The sequence below is a fragment of the Lissotriton helveticus genome, chromosome 9 (assembly GCF_964261635.1).
Source record: "Lissotriton helveticus chromosome 9, aLisHel1.1, whole genome shotgun sequence".
In the NCBI taxonomy this organism is placed as follows: Eukaryota; Metazoa; Chordata; class Amphibia; order Caudata; family Salamandridae; genus Lissotriton; species Lissotriton helveticus.
The window spans coordinates 980,680,918-980,699,728 of NC_136070.1; the positions used below are offsets into that span (position 1 = coordinate 980,680,918).

Below are 18,811 nucleotides of genomic sequence, written 5' to 3' on the forward strand. Positions count from 1 at the left end.
ACAAAAAGTGAAAAACCCTTTCAAAAAGCAACAGAGAGGTAGCTCTTCCTTGTTCGGTGCTTACCTAGCATGGAAAGAAAAGAACAGACGTCCGCATGCCTGTGTCACGCCTATATAGGGGACTGCAACGTCATAACCAATGCAAACGATGCAGAAGTCGTGCAGAGCCAAATGGAGCCACCAAAGGAACGCCTATGTAGGCACCACACACGTCACATCCAGCGTGGATGACGTCGGAGCGGAGCCATCAGCCCCACCTACCGACACGCAGAGTTCCTGTTCAAGATTGTCTGTAGCTAGTTTGACACCTGAGGAATATTCTAAGGTAAGGAACCTGTGGTAAGAAGTCTCTTCCAAAAAGTGTGGCTTCACAAGATGTAGGTGTACTTATTAAACGCATCTGCCTGCGAGCAATACCCAACTGGTTTGACACCCTTAGCATAAGAGCTACATTATACACCCATTTTGCTAATGATAACAGAATAATTTTCTTTAGCCCATATACGCCATCATATGATCACGGGTGCTATAAAGAATTTGGCCTGGGGAGTGAGCTAAAATACCCACACTATTTGTGAGCTCTGATATTTAGGGGCTCAATCTTGGTGAATTCACAGCATTTCTAACCTTTGGTCACTTGTGGATTTGAGGACCAGCTTCTAATTAAGCTCCTGACATAATTTTCTAAGGTCTGACAGTGGCTGCTAGTTGTGACCAGTGACTTTTGAAAGTACCCACTCCTCAATGGACCTCTAAGTAGCAGGTAGGTGGACTGCTGCTCTGCTTTCCCAATTGTAATTAGAGAACATCCACTGAAGTTTTACAATTGTTGTGCATCTGTAGGTTGTGGCACAGCCTGGTCACAGATACTTTGCTGTTTCTGCTCCTCTTTGGGCCTTTGAGAAGCCAGGCTCCCTTATCTGTGGGTGAGATTCATCTCTCCAAGGTCCAGAGGGCACTGCTATGAAGGAATGTGCCACTAGGGTCCTCAACAGAGGAGATAGTCGGATAGTCTAGTATTTGCCGAAACATTGGTGTGGATGATTTCTCAACTTCCAGGGAAAGGAAGAGGTAAGCGAAACATACTGACCACAAGACAGTTGTGCCCCATGAGTGACTGTTTGGAAAGCACTGGCCAGGACAGAATTTGAGATTTCTGGAATGGAGGGCAAATTAAATAATACACTGGAAGATCGGCTCTGTTAGATGGTTCTGAGTCTCAAATTAAGTGAATTGATACCAAAAAGAAAATACTGGACTTTATTTATTTGCAAAGTTTTATATAGTGCTGGCTAGACCCGGAGGTATCAGAGCGCTTTACATGAGGATCAGTGAGTTACAGGTTCCATAATTACATAGACAAGTATAAACGTAGCAGAAAAGAAAAAATATGAGATTACACAATAATGTGAGATTATTAGCATATACACACTTCTTATGGGGCGTGAAGAGGTAGAGGGGGAATGGTAAAATTACCTCATACTGGTACCCACTCGTACAGACTATTCCATCCAATTTCATCTGTCCCATGCTGAAGCTCCCTCCACCACCCCATTACAGAATTACTGTTCTTTGCGCCTTTTTACTCTTCTCCCATACTGGTAACCATTGTCCTAGCCCAAGGCACAGGTTTGCGGGCATCGCCAAAATCCATCCCATTCCCTTGTCCTCCTCCTCTCCCCCTATAATGGACTTCTTTACTTTGACATGACCTATGCTGTTTTCTGGCAAAAAGCTGTGTCATCTTGCAACATGCCAGTCATCTTCACCCTGCTGTCTTCTAGTTTTCTCTACCCTCCATTTCTTTTCGTGCCATGCCCCCTCACTCTCCAAAACCTGACTTTGCTTTCCATTTCCCCATCACTAGTCACCCCCTGGTGTGGTTTGAGCAGTGCTGCTACACTTTCTCCTTGTGTGTCTCACGCCACTTCCTCTACACGTTGATAAGCCCCCTTCTGGGGACTCTTCCCAGAGTCCCCAGAAAACAAGAACGGTGCCTCGATCAGAGACACAAAGGTGCTGTCTTTTAAGAGACTGCATGCATCAACAAACTGAATGTGCATAAGTATAGGTTCTTGGATAGAGGGGACTGTTTTACTTTTCAGTTTGGGGTGACCTTGAATGAAAGGTTCTATTTATGTTGGGTTTGGAATGGAAAAAGGTGCTACGTACTGCAGTCCAGAAAGGTTGTGAGGTGGACTCGATAGCAACATAAGTAAAATTACCTTCTGTTAGTGACAGCTGATAGAGAGTCCCCATTTCAGGGAAGTGTTTTAGGGAAATAAATTCTAAACTTTAAGATAGTATAAGACTTTGAACACATGGGTGAGCTAAACAGATAGTTCCTGTTTAATTGTTTTCATTTTGGCCCACTGAATTGCATTAAAGACTATCCCAAAACTGTCCCAAGCTTTGGAGACCCCCAAAACACTACTGGTTAGTATATGCAAAGCTTATTTTATTTAACTGTACAATGCTTAATTAAAAATGTATTCGAAAAGAAATGTAGACTTTCAGATGGCCTCCTCTTAGTGAACACAGTGCCTCCTAATCAATATTTCCAGAACTGGTGCTACCAAGAGATGTGCAGGCCATCGGAGAAAATACGATGCAGCTTGCAACCAGGTGGTGGTGTGCAACACACTGCAGACATTACTAACTGAGTATCTGGAGAATGACTGCAACAAATAAAATTCCACACGGAGAAGGGGCCTGATTAAGCAGAGTAATGACTACCTCTTCTCAGAGTTCGGGTTTTGTGCCTTGAGCTTCTTGGACTAAACTACAAAATCTAAGGCTCCCTCTCAGTGGCTTGGCACTCTCCACATGGTGAGCATACTATGATCAGTGAAGAGCCTGAGACATTTTCTGCTCAGGAGAGATAAAGAGACTCAGACAGACATAATCACAGAGGTTTCTGAGGTGTTGGATTTCAGCTGGTGTCTGCAATAAGTGAAAACAAACCTCACCCATTAAAGAGCCAAAGTGAATAGAGGGGTTTTATCTTTTGGCACTGGATTCAGTCCTTAGTAGCCTGCCTGAGGCCACGTGGGACCAGTAAGGTATTGGAGATCCTTCTGTACTTTGAACTTTACTGACACGGTGTAGCATAAAATAAACACTGGTTTTAGCTACCTCTTACTTGGTGCCAGTGCGATAGCTAGCCACATAGCGACATAGTCTGTTCATGTTGGGTGCTCTTGTAGAAGGAATTCTTCAAAAGGCTGCTGGTGGCTCTGGCCAAATATGTATGGTAAGGGTTTCCTACCCACAAATCACATCTTCCTCTCCACTAAACATGATAGCATATTTAAATATGAGGGCAGAACAAATCCCTTTGGTTATTGACACGAGGTGTTTCTAAAAACTATATATCACCTACTGACTACGGATCTGCAATTGAAACAAGTCAGGCTTCATTTTGTTAGTCGCCACTTATGCTCTTGTTTTTAGCCAAATGTTTTTAATCCTGCTCTACATGTGTTGGTGTTGGCTATTTTTCAGAACTTGTCAGCCTGTTGTATACTTCTTCAGTCTGTGCTTGAATCGTCTTGGTACAGGATTGAAAGTAAGCTGCAAAAACCAACTTTAAGAATGCAGATGTTTTCAATCGGACTTAGACATTTTCCTTCCCAGTTCACTGCTATCTTTTTGACACTCATTTGGTTATATTCCAAAGACTGGCTTCTACAGGAGAGAGGAGCAATGTGCAAGAAAAGGTACAATTTAGAAATTGTAGAGAATCACGGGAGCAAAGTGACCATACATATTGGTGATTGCTTGGCTTATGACTTCACTTCCCATCACAGGACTAGGATATCACCTGTCCTACCCACAAACAAACAAACAAACAAAACAAATCACTGAAGCACTGCAAATGAGTACCATGAGCACCTAATGTAAAGACCCAACATTGTATTATCCTAGTAAGCAAAGGTGGCAATTATTCATATCAACAACTAATTGAAATGAACTAGGTATTTATTTATTTATGACATTTATAAAGCGCACTGCTACCAAGCGGTGTCCTGGCGCTAAATGAAAGTTCCCCTGGCCTAGCCTGAACTTAATGAACGAACAGCCAAGTTTTCAACTTTTTTCGAAAGGTCATTAAATCTGTGATCTGTCTAAGAGCCAAAGGGAAAGCATTCCAGGCCCTCGCTGCCCCCAAGATAAAGCTTCTGCCACCCCAGCGTGCTTTCCTTGTTCGAGGGATCACAATCAGCCCCTGATTGGATGACCTAAGGTGTCTACCCGGCCGGTACCATTGAAAATACTGAGATAGAAATGGCGGGCCAAGCCCCCGAAGGGCCTTGAAGACTGTGCACAAGGCTTTAAAGGAGATCCGTATCCGCACTGGGAGCCAATGAAGCTACACCAATTCCTGGGAAACGGAGGCAAACTTAGGTACGCCTGTAATAAGATGAGCCGCTGCGTTTTGCAAGGCCTGTAGTCTGATGAGGAGCCCCTGTTGGGCATTAAGCAGTAGACTGTTGCAATAATCAAGGCGAGATAAGACCAAAGCTGTCACCACTGTTTTTCTACACTCATCGGGTAAATAAGGCAGGATCTTCCGGATTATATTCAATGTAAAATTAATGGCTGCCGACATTGCATTAACTTGGGGCCTAAAGGTAAGTTTATCATCAATCAGAACCCCTAGGTTCTTGACCTTCGTAACAGGGACGGTAGGTACACCCATCTCTTCAGGCCACCAGTTCGGGCTCTAAAGGTTCTCACTGGCGCCGAAAAGTACAACTTCGGTTTTAACCGAATTTAGTTTTAAACAGTTCCTGGCCATCCAATCACTGACTGCTAACATGCACTCTTTGAATTTACTGGCTATGCCTTCCTCTCTCCCTGGTAGCAGTGATACCACAATCTGCGTATCATCCGCATATGATGTTAGCTCGAACCCATAGGATCGAATAACTGGGGCCAAAGAGGAAACATAAACATTAAACAGGGTGGGACTTAGGGATGATCCCTGGGCAACCCCACAGGGAAGCGCAAATGGCATGGACTTGAACTCCCCCAAAGCCACCACCTGACTCCTGTTGGAGAGGAAGGCTTTCAAGATCTTGCGCGCTTTCCCATGTATCCCGCAGGCCTCCAAACGGTCCACCAAGATCGTGTGGTGGACCGTATCGAAGGCCGCTGACAGATCCAGCAGGATCAGAGCTGCTTTACCTCCTACGTCCATCACTTTCCTAATCTCCTAGGATGATTTGACTAAGGTAGATTCCGTACTATGAAATGCTCTAAAACCATGTTGCGATGGATCAAAACTGGATCAAAACTGCTTTGCTACCAGGCGGACTGACAACTAGTCTGTTTGCTGTGTGTCACAGGACGGAGCGCGCTGCTTGAATGAATGCTATTTGACAGCCTGCTCATTTTTAACTCGCACTTAGAATTTTTTTTTAAACCTCTGATTATTGTGTCATAATACTTTGTGTGATTTGTGTGCTCACCTTGAAATTGCACTATCATTTTCCGAGCCGTATTGCTCCGCGTTCCACCGCAGCAAGTGCTGTTTGTGTGGAGGGAAACATCACGGCAGAGAGGAAGTGAGATCCTCACTTCCTGGGGCTAATTAGACGCGGCCATCTTTGCTGAGGTTGGCGGTCCAGTTGTTGGACAGGACCGAGCCCAGCCCTTATTTAAAGGACCTGTGTGGAGACGCGGGCAGATTCAAAACTGCTTTGCTACCAGGCGGACTGACAACTAGTCTGTTTGCTGTGTGTCACAGGACGGAGCGCGCTGCTTGAATGAATGCTATTTGACAGCCTGCTCATTTTTAACTCGCACTTAGAATTTTTTTTTAAACCTCTGATTATTGTGTCATAATACTTTGTGTGATTTGTGTGCTCACCTTGAAATTGCACTATCATTTTCCGAGCCGCATTGCTCCCCGTTCCACCGCAGCAAGTGCTGTTTGTGTGGAGGGAGACATCTCACTTCCTGGGGCTAATTAGACACGGCCATCTTTGCGGAGGTTGGCGGTCCAGTTGTTGGACAGGACCGAGCCCAGCCCTTATTTAGTGCACGGATGGTAACGACGCGCAGCAGCCGTGCGCAGCGGGCGCACCAATGGCGCGCCGGAGGTGCGCCAGAGGTAAGCCCTTCTGCGCCCGTCCGGGCGCAGGGCCAGGAACCCTGTTGGTAACATCAAAACCGGGAGTTATAGTAGACAGGAACTGCTGGCCCTCCAACCGGAGCCCAGCTGTGATAAATACAAGCTAGATCCCTCACATTGAACAGGCCCGGTGAGTTGCCAGAAGTGCCACTGCACCTTTTCGTGGTCACAAATTTCGGCACTCACAGCATCTTATAACACCCTAAAGGCTGGCCTAATCAATGCCAGATCCTTGCCAAAGCATGCCCAGCATATCCAGGACCTACTGATTGACGATAACTTAGACTGCCTATTCATCACGGAGACATGGCTCAAACCATGGTGCACTCCGGATGTGGTACATGCCCTGCCTCCAGGATATGTTATCCAAAGGGTAGATAGAGGAGAAGAACAACGGGGAGGAGGAGTGGCCATTATATATAGGGATACACTCGGTTGCTCGGTGATAGAACTTCCTGAGCTAAAAGATGCGGAAAGGATGGGCTTCTGTGTTAAAATTAGTGAGAATTTCTCCTTTGCTGGGGCACTGATCTATCGCCCACCGGGATCGTGTATAGGTTTTCTGGGGAGTGTTGGGGAAGCACTTAGTCCACTGATACTTAGGTACTCCAATTTTACAGTACTGGGGGATATTAACATTCATCTAGAGTCCACAACGGATGCATCTACTGCCTCCTATAGGGAAATCATGGATGTATTAGGTCTTACCATCTGCAATACTCAAGCCACCCATGAGGCAGGACACACGATAGACTGCATTGCTACCAATCTAAATACACTAATAACAGACCATCCTAGACCCCAAACGTGGACTGACCACGCGTTGGTCCCTTTTATGTTTCCTCTTGAGAGTTCCAGAAAGGACAAGCACGTGGTAGAACGCAGTCAGGCCAGACGAGATGATTGGAAAGCTGTAATGTCCCACCCAGAATTAACTACAATGGCCAGAGAGTGTAGACCCAAGCCAGTAGGACGCCGAAATCCAAATACCTTTAGGGCATGGATGAAGGAACTGAAAGGCATGGTTGGACAGGGGAAAAACAAGATGAGGCATGGGAAAAAGAAGATCTCTGCCCCTTGGTTCGACCGAGAGCTCAAAAATAAACAGGGGGAGCTACGAAGAGCAGAACGCAGCTGGTCAAGATCAAGAGTGCCTATCATGCGCAAATTAAACAGGCAAAAAATATGTTTTTTAGATCAGCAATAGAAACTGCTAATAATAAACACAAAGCGATTTTTAAAATTGTGAATGACTTCAATAAACCCAAATGTTTAGTGCAGGATATCCCTCCCTCACAGATGCTCTGTGATTCTATCGCAGACTTCTTTGAGGAAAAGGTACAGGGTCTGACGAAGGACTTCGAGGTCCCAATACCAGAGTCAAAGAAAGAGAGTGATATAATAGGGCAGGAGGAAACTCAGCTAGCAGCCTTCCGACCAATCAGTCTGGAGGAGACCAAGCGAGCAATTTTGGCAACAAAATCAGGATCACCATTCGATCCGTGCCCCATTGGACGCCTGCATCTTATTGTAGAAATTGCCAGTCCAGTAATAAATGACATTGTCAACACCTCACTGACCACGGCCAACGTCCCCCCTGAGTGGAAACTGGCAGCAGTGAAACCACTGCAAAAAAACCAACTTCCCGACCCCACCACACTATCAAATCTATGACCCATCTCATTACTTCCAGCACTGTGTAAAATTACAGAGTCGATGGTAAATAAACAGCTTACACGTTTTCTGGAAGACAGTGAAGCATGGCATCCTAATCAAGCCGGCTTCAGGACTCAACACTCCACGGAATCGGCTCTCCTGTTCACTACTGAGACTATCCGCTCAGCTTTGGACCAAGGTAAGAAGGCCGTCCTGATCTTATTAGATCTGTCGGCAGCCTTCGACACGGTCTCACATGTCATCTTAATAGACCGGCTAGCAACATCTGGCATCATAGGCACAGTCCTGGAGTGGATAAAGAACTTTTTGAAGGACAGGAGGCAAGTAGTGACCCTGGGGGAATTCTGTTCCAGTGAGAAACCACTGTCGACGGGAGTACCTCAGGGTTCCAGCCTGAGCCAGACATTGTTTAATGTCTACACCACACCCCTGATAAAGTTGATATCGTCATTTGGCATGGATGTAATTGCATACGCCGACGACACGCAACTGATCCTGGTAATGGATAAAGAAAACCAGGTATGGGAGGAAAAGCTCAAATGTTGCCTAACGGCCACATTTGACTGGATGCGGAGAAACCATCTGAAATGCAACACAGGCAAAACTGAGATCATGCCAATAGGCCCCAAAAACGAGTTTATTCCCAGATTATGGTGGCCAGAGAAGGCAGAAATACCGCCTCACACTACCATCTCGGCCCGTAACCTTGGGGTAAACTTCGACGCTGACCTGTCCTTTAGACAACAGGCGTCTAAAGTGGCAGGCACATGTTTTGGGGCGATAAAGGGGCTGAGGAAGTTCTTTGACTTGTTGCCTATTGAGGGAAGGAAAACGGTCATGGTTGCACTGGTGACATCACGAATCGACTATTGTAAAAGCCTATATGCTGGCACCAATAAAGTGGTCACCCATAAACTCCAGATGGTGCAACATGCAGCAGCAAGGCTGGTTCTAAAATGGCTGAGAAGATCATCAGCAACCAAGGCCCTTAACACACTACACTGGCTACCTATAGCAAAAAGGGTTTTGTTCAAAGTGTTGATAATTACTTTTCGAGCTGTCCACGACTTAGGCCCACTATACCTAAGGAAACAATTTGTGAGATACTGTCCAACACGAGCCCTACGATCCTCAAATGCAAATTTGCTGACCGTTCCAGGGTTTAGACTCAAAACTCGAGGGGGTAAGTCCCTGGCGGTACTAGGTACAAAAGCGTGGAATACTCTCCCCGCACATCTGAGAGCATTGGACAGTGAAACAGAGTTCCGTAAACATCTAAAAACCTGGCTTTTCAAACTCCAAGACACAACTGCCAGAGACCTAGTGTGATTCCTGATCTGGTCAAGTCAAGCAGCAAGGCAACATTACATCGGTTGGCCATACTTGGGCGCCTAGATGCTCCTTGGAGCGATTGTTGCGCGATATAAACAGGCAATTACATTACATGGATCGAGGGCTTGTGTGGCCCCTAAAAATGCGCTAAGCTGGCTATTCATGGTTCTCTCAATTAACTTGGCCGGTAGCGGAAGCCTGGCGATGGGACGGTAGTTATTAGGGTCGGTAATGTCCAGATTGTTTTTTTTTTAGCAAGGGTAGAATCGAGGCCAATTTCCAGCTGGATGGAAATTCACCAGCCGCAAACAAGTTGTTAAACAGTGTAGCTAAAGTGGCGGTTATAGGAGCCGCCGCTAGCTTTGCTACTGTGGCCGGACAAGGGTCTCGGGGAGAGCCTGATTTTGCGCCAAGCAACAGTTTCTTAATCTCCTCCTCACTTACCGGGGAGAAGCTCTGAAACTTGACCTCATTTGCATTGGCCATTGAGACCTCAGGCCTGGCAAGTTGGCCCCGACTTGACCATCAAGGGAGATAAAAATAATCTCCACTTTGTTTAAAAAGAAATTAGCTAGATCCTCACACAGTTCTCGACTGGGGGTGTAGTGGCTGGCTTTGGGGCGGCCAAACTTGAAACCGTGTGAAATAGCTCCTTAGGCGAGTTCCTGGCGCCATTAATGCGGTTGGTAAAATAACTTAATTTTGCCTTCCCTATCAAATCTTTATATACTGCCAGACCGGATTTGAGTCTTCTTTTGTCTGCCTCATAGTAGTTTTTTCGCCACACCCGTTCCAGTTTCTTGCAGATGAGCTTATGCTCTCTGAGCTCCTCTGAGAACCAGGGGGCCGAGGGGGTCGAGCGGGTAGGGTGGCAGCTTTTGGTTGGGGCTAGGATCGTACAAGCGTGGTCCACCCAATTGGAGTAAGTTACCGCCGCTTTGTCCACATCTGGTGGGAGTGTCACCATAGATGATACCAAAAGATCCTCGAGGGAGGTACCCTCTATCTTATTCCAGGCCCTACTGGTCCTGGTTAGTTTTCTGACCTGCCTAGGGCTGAGGGAATTAGCAGTGGAGATGTTAAAAAACACTGCAGCGTGGTCAGACCAGGTAACTGGACAGATTGTAGAAACTTCTAGGTCCGGGTGGTTCGTAAATATTCCATCCAGGGTATGACCCGTATTGTGAGTAGGGCCTACCACCAACTGATTTAACTTAAGCCTGTTCATCATCTCCGAGAGAGCTAAAGTATCTAGGTCTAAGCTATTTTCTAGATGAAAGTTAAAATAACCTAGGACTGTAAAGGTCTTTGCACATAAGGCCTCCTCTAAGATATTACCCAGTGTGCCTAAAAATGACGTCTTAGTTCCGGGGGGCCTGTAAAGTACACAACCCCTTAAGGATTGATGATCGGATAGGATAAGATTAAAAGCCAATGCTTCACATAGTTCGGACGCCACTAGTTGAAAACTACCCTTAATGGAGTTATGGTATAAAATTGCCAGGCCGCCTCCTCTCTTCCTCGGTCTATCCTGAACGTAAATAAGATAGTTTGGAGGTGTGGCCTTGACCATATCTGGCCCACACGCCGCACCTGTCCAGGTTTCAGTGACAAAAGCAATTTTTATTTCCTTGTCCTGTAGCAGCTCAACGAGATCCACGCTGTGTTTGACCAGGGATCTAGCGTTAAGCAAGAGGCACCTAACATCCTTCGTTGTGACCTCGAGTGTCTCCTTATTTGAATTAGCGGTCGACCGAACTGAGTGTAGCAAAATATTCGGGATTATCCTATTGCAAGATGGGCATACCTGAACGGCGTCCAACGTGCCCTTATAAAACTTCAGGCAAAGACAGCCCGATGTCCTCCCTCCACCCCTGTGTGTAAGAAAACATGTTAGCTGGTATCAAAGAGCATAACTCTAGAAAAGAAATCTGCAATCTACTCCATTCAGTCACAGCTAAGAGAGTCCCTACAGTGAACGAGCAGTATTCAAAATGGAAGGCCCTGGCTTCACTGGTAGATTGAGTTGGAACTCTTGCAGGGGAAAAATCAGATGGGAAAGGTCAATCAGTGGTACCAAGCTGATATAATAAGGACGGTTATCTTTCTGGAGACTTTAGACCAACAGAGGGGGCCCGATATGTCCTATGGGCCTTAAAACCCCTTATTTCGCTTCCTGGATAAATAGACTTAGCAGGTTGGCATGAAGCTCATGAAAAAAAGGACTAAGCGGTACTGAGTGAAGCTTACCTAGCTTTGCTAGAAATGACTCAGTATCTTTTCTCTTGCTTTTGAACCTTCAGCGGTAGCTGCAACTGTCAGTACCAAACATGGTCTTTTCTTGCCTATCTTCTACTTATTCTGATTCAAAGGAATTCTGCACACCTGGACCCAGGAAGGACCAAAAGAAGTGGCTTGCTAGAGAGTTCTGGGACAAATTAGCAATCTGTAGTTGGGACTCTGTGGCCATCTGTAAATGCAGCAGTGCATATGGGCTTAATATTCAGATATGGCACATTTGTCTGCCTTCTTAGTCTTAGAAAGCAGCTCAACAAAAACTGAACCCAAAGCCCATAAGTCTTAGAGGAATTTCAGTATGGCTGACATTCATCTGGAAATCTGTTAAGACATAGTGACTTCTTGTGGAAACAAAATACTTGGTCACTTTGGGTTGGCGGCTCATATGGCTGTCTTGGAGGAATCTGGCCTACCTTAACCATGTCTGTATATAGGCCTAAAAGGCACTCCTGAACAGGTCCCAGTAATGCCAGGCTCACATATCTTGGAACACAGTTCTTAGATCAAAGAAGCACTTTGAAGAAAGTTTTGTGCTAGGGAGGCAATCAGTGACTTGAGCCATGTTGAACGTAGCAGCAGAACAGGCTCCTCATGTTATACAGTGGTGATGCTGGACCCCACACTGATGCTTGGGATTGATGATACTTAACCCCTTCCACGCTCATGACGAGCTGGGCTCGTCATGAAGTAGCCTCCTCGCACGCTCATGACGAGCCCAGCTCGTCATGTTGTGTGGGATTTCCGATTTCTCAGCACAGCAGGGGAATATGCTGAGCATCCATGGGGTTAACATAGTTTGTCATATAACACATGAAGGTAGACCGGGAGAACTCTTAGATTTCGGTTCCACTCCTGTTAGCAAGTCTGCTTTTCTGGGTGCCCTATTTTCATTTGACAAGGTTGGCCTTTTCCTTCTGGATAGTCTCTTCTGCTACTGGACCAGGCTAATTTCTTCCTTCTCTGACCAGGCAGGCTACTAGGTGCTAATCAGAACAGACAGCTCTACAGCATGGTGTGCATTCTTTAGGTGATATTCCGTCATCTTCAAGAGACTGGCTGTAGGACAGACGCCAGCCTTGGACCATAGTAGCTCTTCAAGTACTGTGTGGCGCAATCTAAACAATTGCATACTTTGCCAGACCACTGAAATGTTACGGACAAGCATAGGCCTGAGCGAGCATGCTAGGTTAGCGTGTAAGTTGGGCTAAAGAAAAGCAGTATACTAGTTCCACATGCAGTTGGGTCATTCAAGGTAGGGCTACACCTGTTTACCATGCAGAGGATATTTAGTTTCCAATATTTCTCCAGCCTTGTAAAAGTCCAATATTATTGGCTCCACAGATGCTTCTAGGAGGGATGAAGAGAAAGTGGAGATTGGGCAGTGGGATGGGGTGCACAAGTTGCATTAGTGGGACCACAGCTCGTCACAACTTTTTCCTTCAGAAAGCAGTTATATTACAACATTCCACCTTGGGGTATTGCATTCTCTGCTAGAGCAAAGTGTGACCTTTTGCTACAGGCAAAGAAGTTGATTATAAAAGTAACTGAACTTAAACAGGAGTATGGCTGTGTTTGTATTAAACTACAGGTGGAACTCTCTTCTAACAGCACATGCACAGCAAAATTATCTTATGTAAGCAATCGCTGACTATATTTTTGTGAGTTCACATAGTTGATTCATATCAGTACAGTTCACATGATGTGTTCTGTGTAAATTTGACAAACTGCAGTTCACCTACTGTTACATACAAAGCCAGATACCAAGGGTGGGGTAATGACAACAGTGGTAGCCTGAGACTATGTTTATGCATTTTGATATAGTTGGCTTACTTGCATCAATCACTTTTTTATTTATATTTGTGCAAATACCAACATTTTATATGTGATCTCTGCTGTGGTGTACTGTACTCTAAACTTTTATGATCTGTATCTTAAGATCAAATGAAGATTTTGAAACAAACAGTACAATCCGCATTCTCAATTGCATACATTGTACTGTTTTTTTATTGCTATGTCTAGATAAAGTGAATATTTGTCAAGGAAGGTAAATAAAGTGAATTTTCAGAGAAAATGATAGTCAATATCAGCACGAAGCAGACTGTTAATGAATCATTGAAACTCTGGAAGTGTGTAACCATATTTATTCTCTCGTCCATTCTTGTTTATTCCCTCATCTAAAATTTTGGAAGACGACACTGGTGGTGAGTCTTAGAAGTAGGAAGACAATGGTGTAATCTGGGTGTAAGTTGATACAACATTTTTGAGGGGATTCATTTGCATTGAAGCTTGGGGCACAGGCATTGTCTGTCTGAATTGGGAAAAGATAACTGGAAATCCTATGGGGTCCACAAGTTTCGCCAATGTACGACAACAGGAAACAAGATGTACCTTTGGCGATCATTTTCTGCTGTCCACCTTTACATTCTCTTCAGCCTCAGAAGATGTGGCACTTAAATCCCTGACAGAACCCACTCACAAGGGCCACAAAAGGCACACCATGGATACCTTGCTTTATCTCCACGTCTAATGGGTGAAATTCTAACAGGACTGTCTTAAATAACCCATCTTTAATAATTTTGAGGTACTGTTAACAGTATCTTTAAGAGTTAATTCTCATACATCTCCTTGAGTGATCATCCTCATAATCCCTGATTGCCAAACTATTTACAAAACTTAACTTCAAGGTTTAAGTAGCTGCATATTGTGAGACGCTTAAGGGGTGGATTCTCCAACATCTATAGTTTTTTCTTGTGACTCTGAAGACAACAGGTATCTACTAGTATTCTTAGCTGTCCATGAAATGGCTTAGGCATTACAAAAATTAAATCAATCAGACAGATGCAAACAAATATTAGATTTATACCTTGACAAGGTTGACAAGAATGTGGAAATCACGGACAGCTAAGTTCCAGCGCAGAAGCTCCTCTGTTTGAACCTAAACATGTTGAATAGATCAAGTTAAATTAAAACAGTATTACACATTATGACATGTCACATTTGTACTAAATGGGTCGACAAAATAGAAGTATACTCTATTTCTAACTGGAGTTTGGGATATTGTTTAGACACACATAACAAGTACTAAGAATTGTGCAGCAGATATGAAAATAGATTTTGCAATAAAACACAATGCAATACAGCAGTCAAACAACCCCCTCAGTGCCACAGTTCAATGACCTGGAAAGTTATTCATTACTGGATAAAGCTGAGTCCTTTCAGGGAAAATAAATATTGAAAGACAAGAGTTATGAATTTGTTAGATTATAAATGCCCAAGGTAATTACCCAATAGTTACCATGTTTCACATTCTAAACAACCTCTGATGCCAAAAGAGTATGAGGGCTACTTATAAGCAACTTGGAACACTGATACTAAGTATTCATGGTGTCATGTGGTCACATTTAGGCCATAGTAAGTACACCACCATTTTACATGCTCACGTTTTAAAGTTGCCATCTTTTCTTAAAAGCGGACATTTGACACCCATTTGCTTGCGTGCCTTTGCAGGATAATATTCTATGAAATGGCCTTGCTTACATTTACACTTCTTCTTAGGCAAATGTATTGAAACCGCAGCTGACTATATATTTGGCACCACAAACATAGTGTCCATAAAACGTTAAAGTGTTGTGTCAATAGCCTCCGAGACCTGCTGCAGTTGGGTCTTACTGGGAATCCAGAAACACAAATTGAAGAAGGATGGAGGCAGCACCAGGGATGAACTGACGTTGCGGATCCGCATACAAGTGCCACCCCTTCACACTGACATCAGTTTCTTTCTGGTCTTTTTCCACACTTGCTGAGAATAAACAATTGGCAGAACCAGTATGCAGATTTCCAACTTGGGACTTTCTTAGAAGTTAAAAAGAGGCCACTTCCATAATAGGCAGGAGGAATGGAAGAGAGGAATCTGCTATTAGATACCTGGTTAGAAAGCCACAAAAATGAGCATAACCGACAGTAAGTAACTTGTTCGTTTGATGGATACTTTTAACCCCAGAGCCCTCGTCTTAGAATAGATACCAAAACAGTACCTTCCCAAGGTGGAGGATCTGTGGAGTGGACTCAAACCAAATCCTGCAGGACCAAAAGGTCCTTCTAAGTGTACCTGGTTTTCAAGAAAGCGGTGCTTTGTGAATGTGTGCACCAACACCCATGTAACAGCCTGGTACATATCAAGCACAGTCACTTCTCTGACTAATGCATTGGTAGCAGTCTTGGACCTGGTCGCATGGGATCTCAGACCTTCTGGGGGCTGCTTTTTGGCCAGTGTGTAACAGATTTTGATGGAGAGGACTATCCATCATGGCAGGGTCATCTCAACAACTTCTCCTTTCTTTGCACCAGAGAACTACACAAAAGGCTAATTGTTCACTGGTATGACCAATGTAAAATCTTAAAGCACTTTTGGAGGCCAGCCAATGAAGCCTCTCCTCCTCTTTCCAGGGCAGGTAAAATGTAGGAAGTCAAGAGCGCTGGCATGGATTGCCCAATGTGGAAAGGAGCCATGACTTAAGGGTAAGAAGGCTGCTCGAGTCCTTAGCATTAGACTGTCCAGAAAAAAGGTAGTGCAAAACACTTACAGCAACAGGTCCTGGAGTTCACTCATGTGATGACATGAAGCGATCACAATGAGGTCTACAGAGTCAGAAGACGGAGTGAGCAACTGTGCATCAACTTGAAGGGTACACAGGAGAAACCTCAAGACTAAGTTAAGGTCCCACTGGTGCATCACAAATGGTTCAGTAGGAACTATGTGTGTCAAAATGTTAAAAAATCTCATTACAACAGCTGATTTAATCAAGGATGGTTGGTCTGATAAACACAAAACCCTCTAAGGGACTGACAAATAATCTTTTATAGTCATCAGTGCAAGGCCTAGCTGGGCCAAAGTCAAAAAGAAAAACAGAACATCCAACAGTTTGGCTTGTAAAGGGTCTATTTTGTGATGTCCACAGCATGCTACAAATTTGTCTAAGCGCCCGGTGTAAATGGACTTTGTGGAGGGGTGTCTGGAGGCAAGGAGGATATTGTCCACCTTGTTTGACAGATCAAACGCAACTAACTGCCATCGCTGAATCTATATGCAAGGATATTTAGATTGTGCAGTTTCAAGTAAAGGACCATGGGCTGCTAACTTGTAGTCTGATTGGCAGACAGATTTTCATGCCCAAAAACTACTAAGACCACATTTTCCTTGTCCAATCCAGAGCCACTAGGATAACTTGAGTCCAGTCATTCCTTATATTTTTCAGAACTCAGGGCAGGAAAGGCAGTCTTGGGAAGGCATACTTTAGTCCTTAGTTGCATTTTCAGCTGGAATGTATCTCCTTGCAAGTCCGCTGAGCAAAGGTTTGGACACTGTGATTTCTTAAATGTGGCGAAAGATCTAGCTAGAGATTTTCACACTGTCGGAAAATGCCCTGAGCCACCTTGGGATGTAGAGGCCATTTGTGGTTTACCAGACTGTTCTACTTATCTGCCCCGGCATTCAAAAAGCCTACCAGGTGGTTCACAATCATGGAAATACCCTGACACTCTAACCAACTCCATAGGTGCAGAGCCTCATGGCAAAGGATCCAGGGCCTCATTCTGCGCCACTTGTTGGAGTACCACATGGCGGTGGCCTGTACCAGCTTCTCCTTGATGGATGGCAGGTGTACCTTCAATAGCTGACGAATGGCTGCAACTCAAATAGACTGATATGGAGCCGCATTTCTGCTGGAGACCGGAGTTCTTTGATCTTCACCTCCCGTGGATGACAGCCCCCAATCCAGCAGAGATACATTGATCACCACTGGCAGCTCTGGTTGGGGAGAGGGGACTCTTGTTGGCCCAATTGTGGTTAAGCAGCCACTTTTGCAGACCGTGTACAGTTCTGTCTGAAATTTGAGCGGCATCCGATTGGTTTCCGTGGTGCCAGGCCGACTGGAAGTTTATATTTCATTGTGAAGACCACATATGCCACCTGCCGTAGTCGACAAGGGGGAAGCAGTAGTCCAAATGGTCAAAAAGTCTCGGAGCTGATCTCACTGAGATCCAGGACCCCGGCTGAAATATTGGGATTACAGCTCGAGTGCCATGGACTGTTTGCAACAGTGGGGAGCCCCTGAACTGCACTGTATCCAGGATCCTCCCAATGAAAGGAAGCAGCTGCCAAGAAATCAGGTGTGACTTCAGCTCATTGATCATGAACCTTAACGATGTCTGGAGGTTTTATGTCATACCGAGGTGCTCCAAAACTGACTGGTTTTACAGTCAGTTGCCAAGGTTAGAGAGAACCGGTATCCCCAACCTCTGAAGAATTGCAGCGACCACCACTATTACTATTGTGAACACCCAAAAAGCACTGGTGAAGCCAAAGGGGAGCACAGCAAGCCCTCGCCCATCTTGAATCGCAGCAAACATCTGTGGTACTACAGGATGGGTTTATAATAATAGGTGTCCTGCAGCTCAAACACCACCATCCAATCGCTCGGTCCTGGGCAGCCAGGATGTGGGCCAGCATAAGCATTCTAAATGTATCCTTCCATAGAAAGGCAGTCAAAGGTTGAACGTCCAAGATTGACTGAAAGCCTCCATCCTTTTTCAGCACGAGGAACTAGCAAGAGTAGCAACTCTCCCCTATTTCCGAGGATGGAATTCTCATGACAACTCCTCTATAGAGTAAAACTTGCACCTCGTGCAATAGAATGCAAAAATACACTTTCGAGATTCCCTCTGATGTGGGAGGAAAATTGTCAGAGCAGAAAGAAAAGGCAGAGACATAGCTATGCTGACCGATTAAAAGGGCACATCTGTTAGACTTAATGAAGTGCCACCATGGGAGAAAGTTATGCATCCTGCCTCCCACACAGTGGTTATGTGTCACCTGTGGAAATTGCTGGGAAGGGGTCTAAATATTGACAGATCGTGCTGTGCACCTAATTCGCGTGAAATGTTCCAATGCAGTATCGGCTTTCTCGCTGAACAGATGTGAACCATTGAAGGATATATCTATGAGACAGACCTATATGTCTCCAGAGAATCTTGTGGAGTATATACAGGCATGGTGGCAGAGCTCCTCACTGGTGCCAATCGCTCTTCCCAGACAATCTGTACTATCAAGGCCAGCATGAATCAAGTATTCATCCACATCGTGAATGGTTTGAGCAAGGAGGGCCCTAAAGTCTACTGGTACTGCCAGCAAGATTTTGCTTCCCATGTCCCAGAGGGCAAACATATACTGCCCCAATGAGTGGACCCCATTTACCAATCTGAGTGCTAGGCTAGACAAAGAGAACATTAATTTTAAGAATGCCTCAATCCTCTTAGACTACCTATCCAGGTCAGCCGTGGGGAATGAACTGGGCTACACCTTGCTGT

General features: G+C 44.9%; 1 protein-coding gene across 1 annotated transcript in view; it reads right to left on the reverse strand.

Annotated features, from left to right (window-relative positions):
• The window catches only part of FANCD2 (FA complementation group D2), a 909,275-nt gene that overhangs the window by 190,647 nt on the left and 699,817 nt on the right, over positions 1–18,811 (reverse strand). Inside the window, exon 38 of the mRNA XM_078661284.1 lies at positions 14,310–14,381. Coding sequence (XP_078517410.1) covers positions 14,310–14,381 — 72 coding nt within the window. The remainder of the gene's footprint in view (positions 1–14,309; positions 14,382–18,811) is intronic.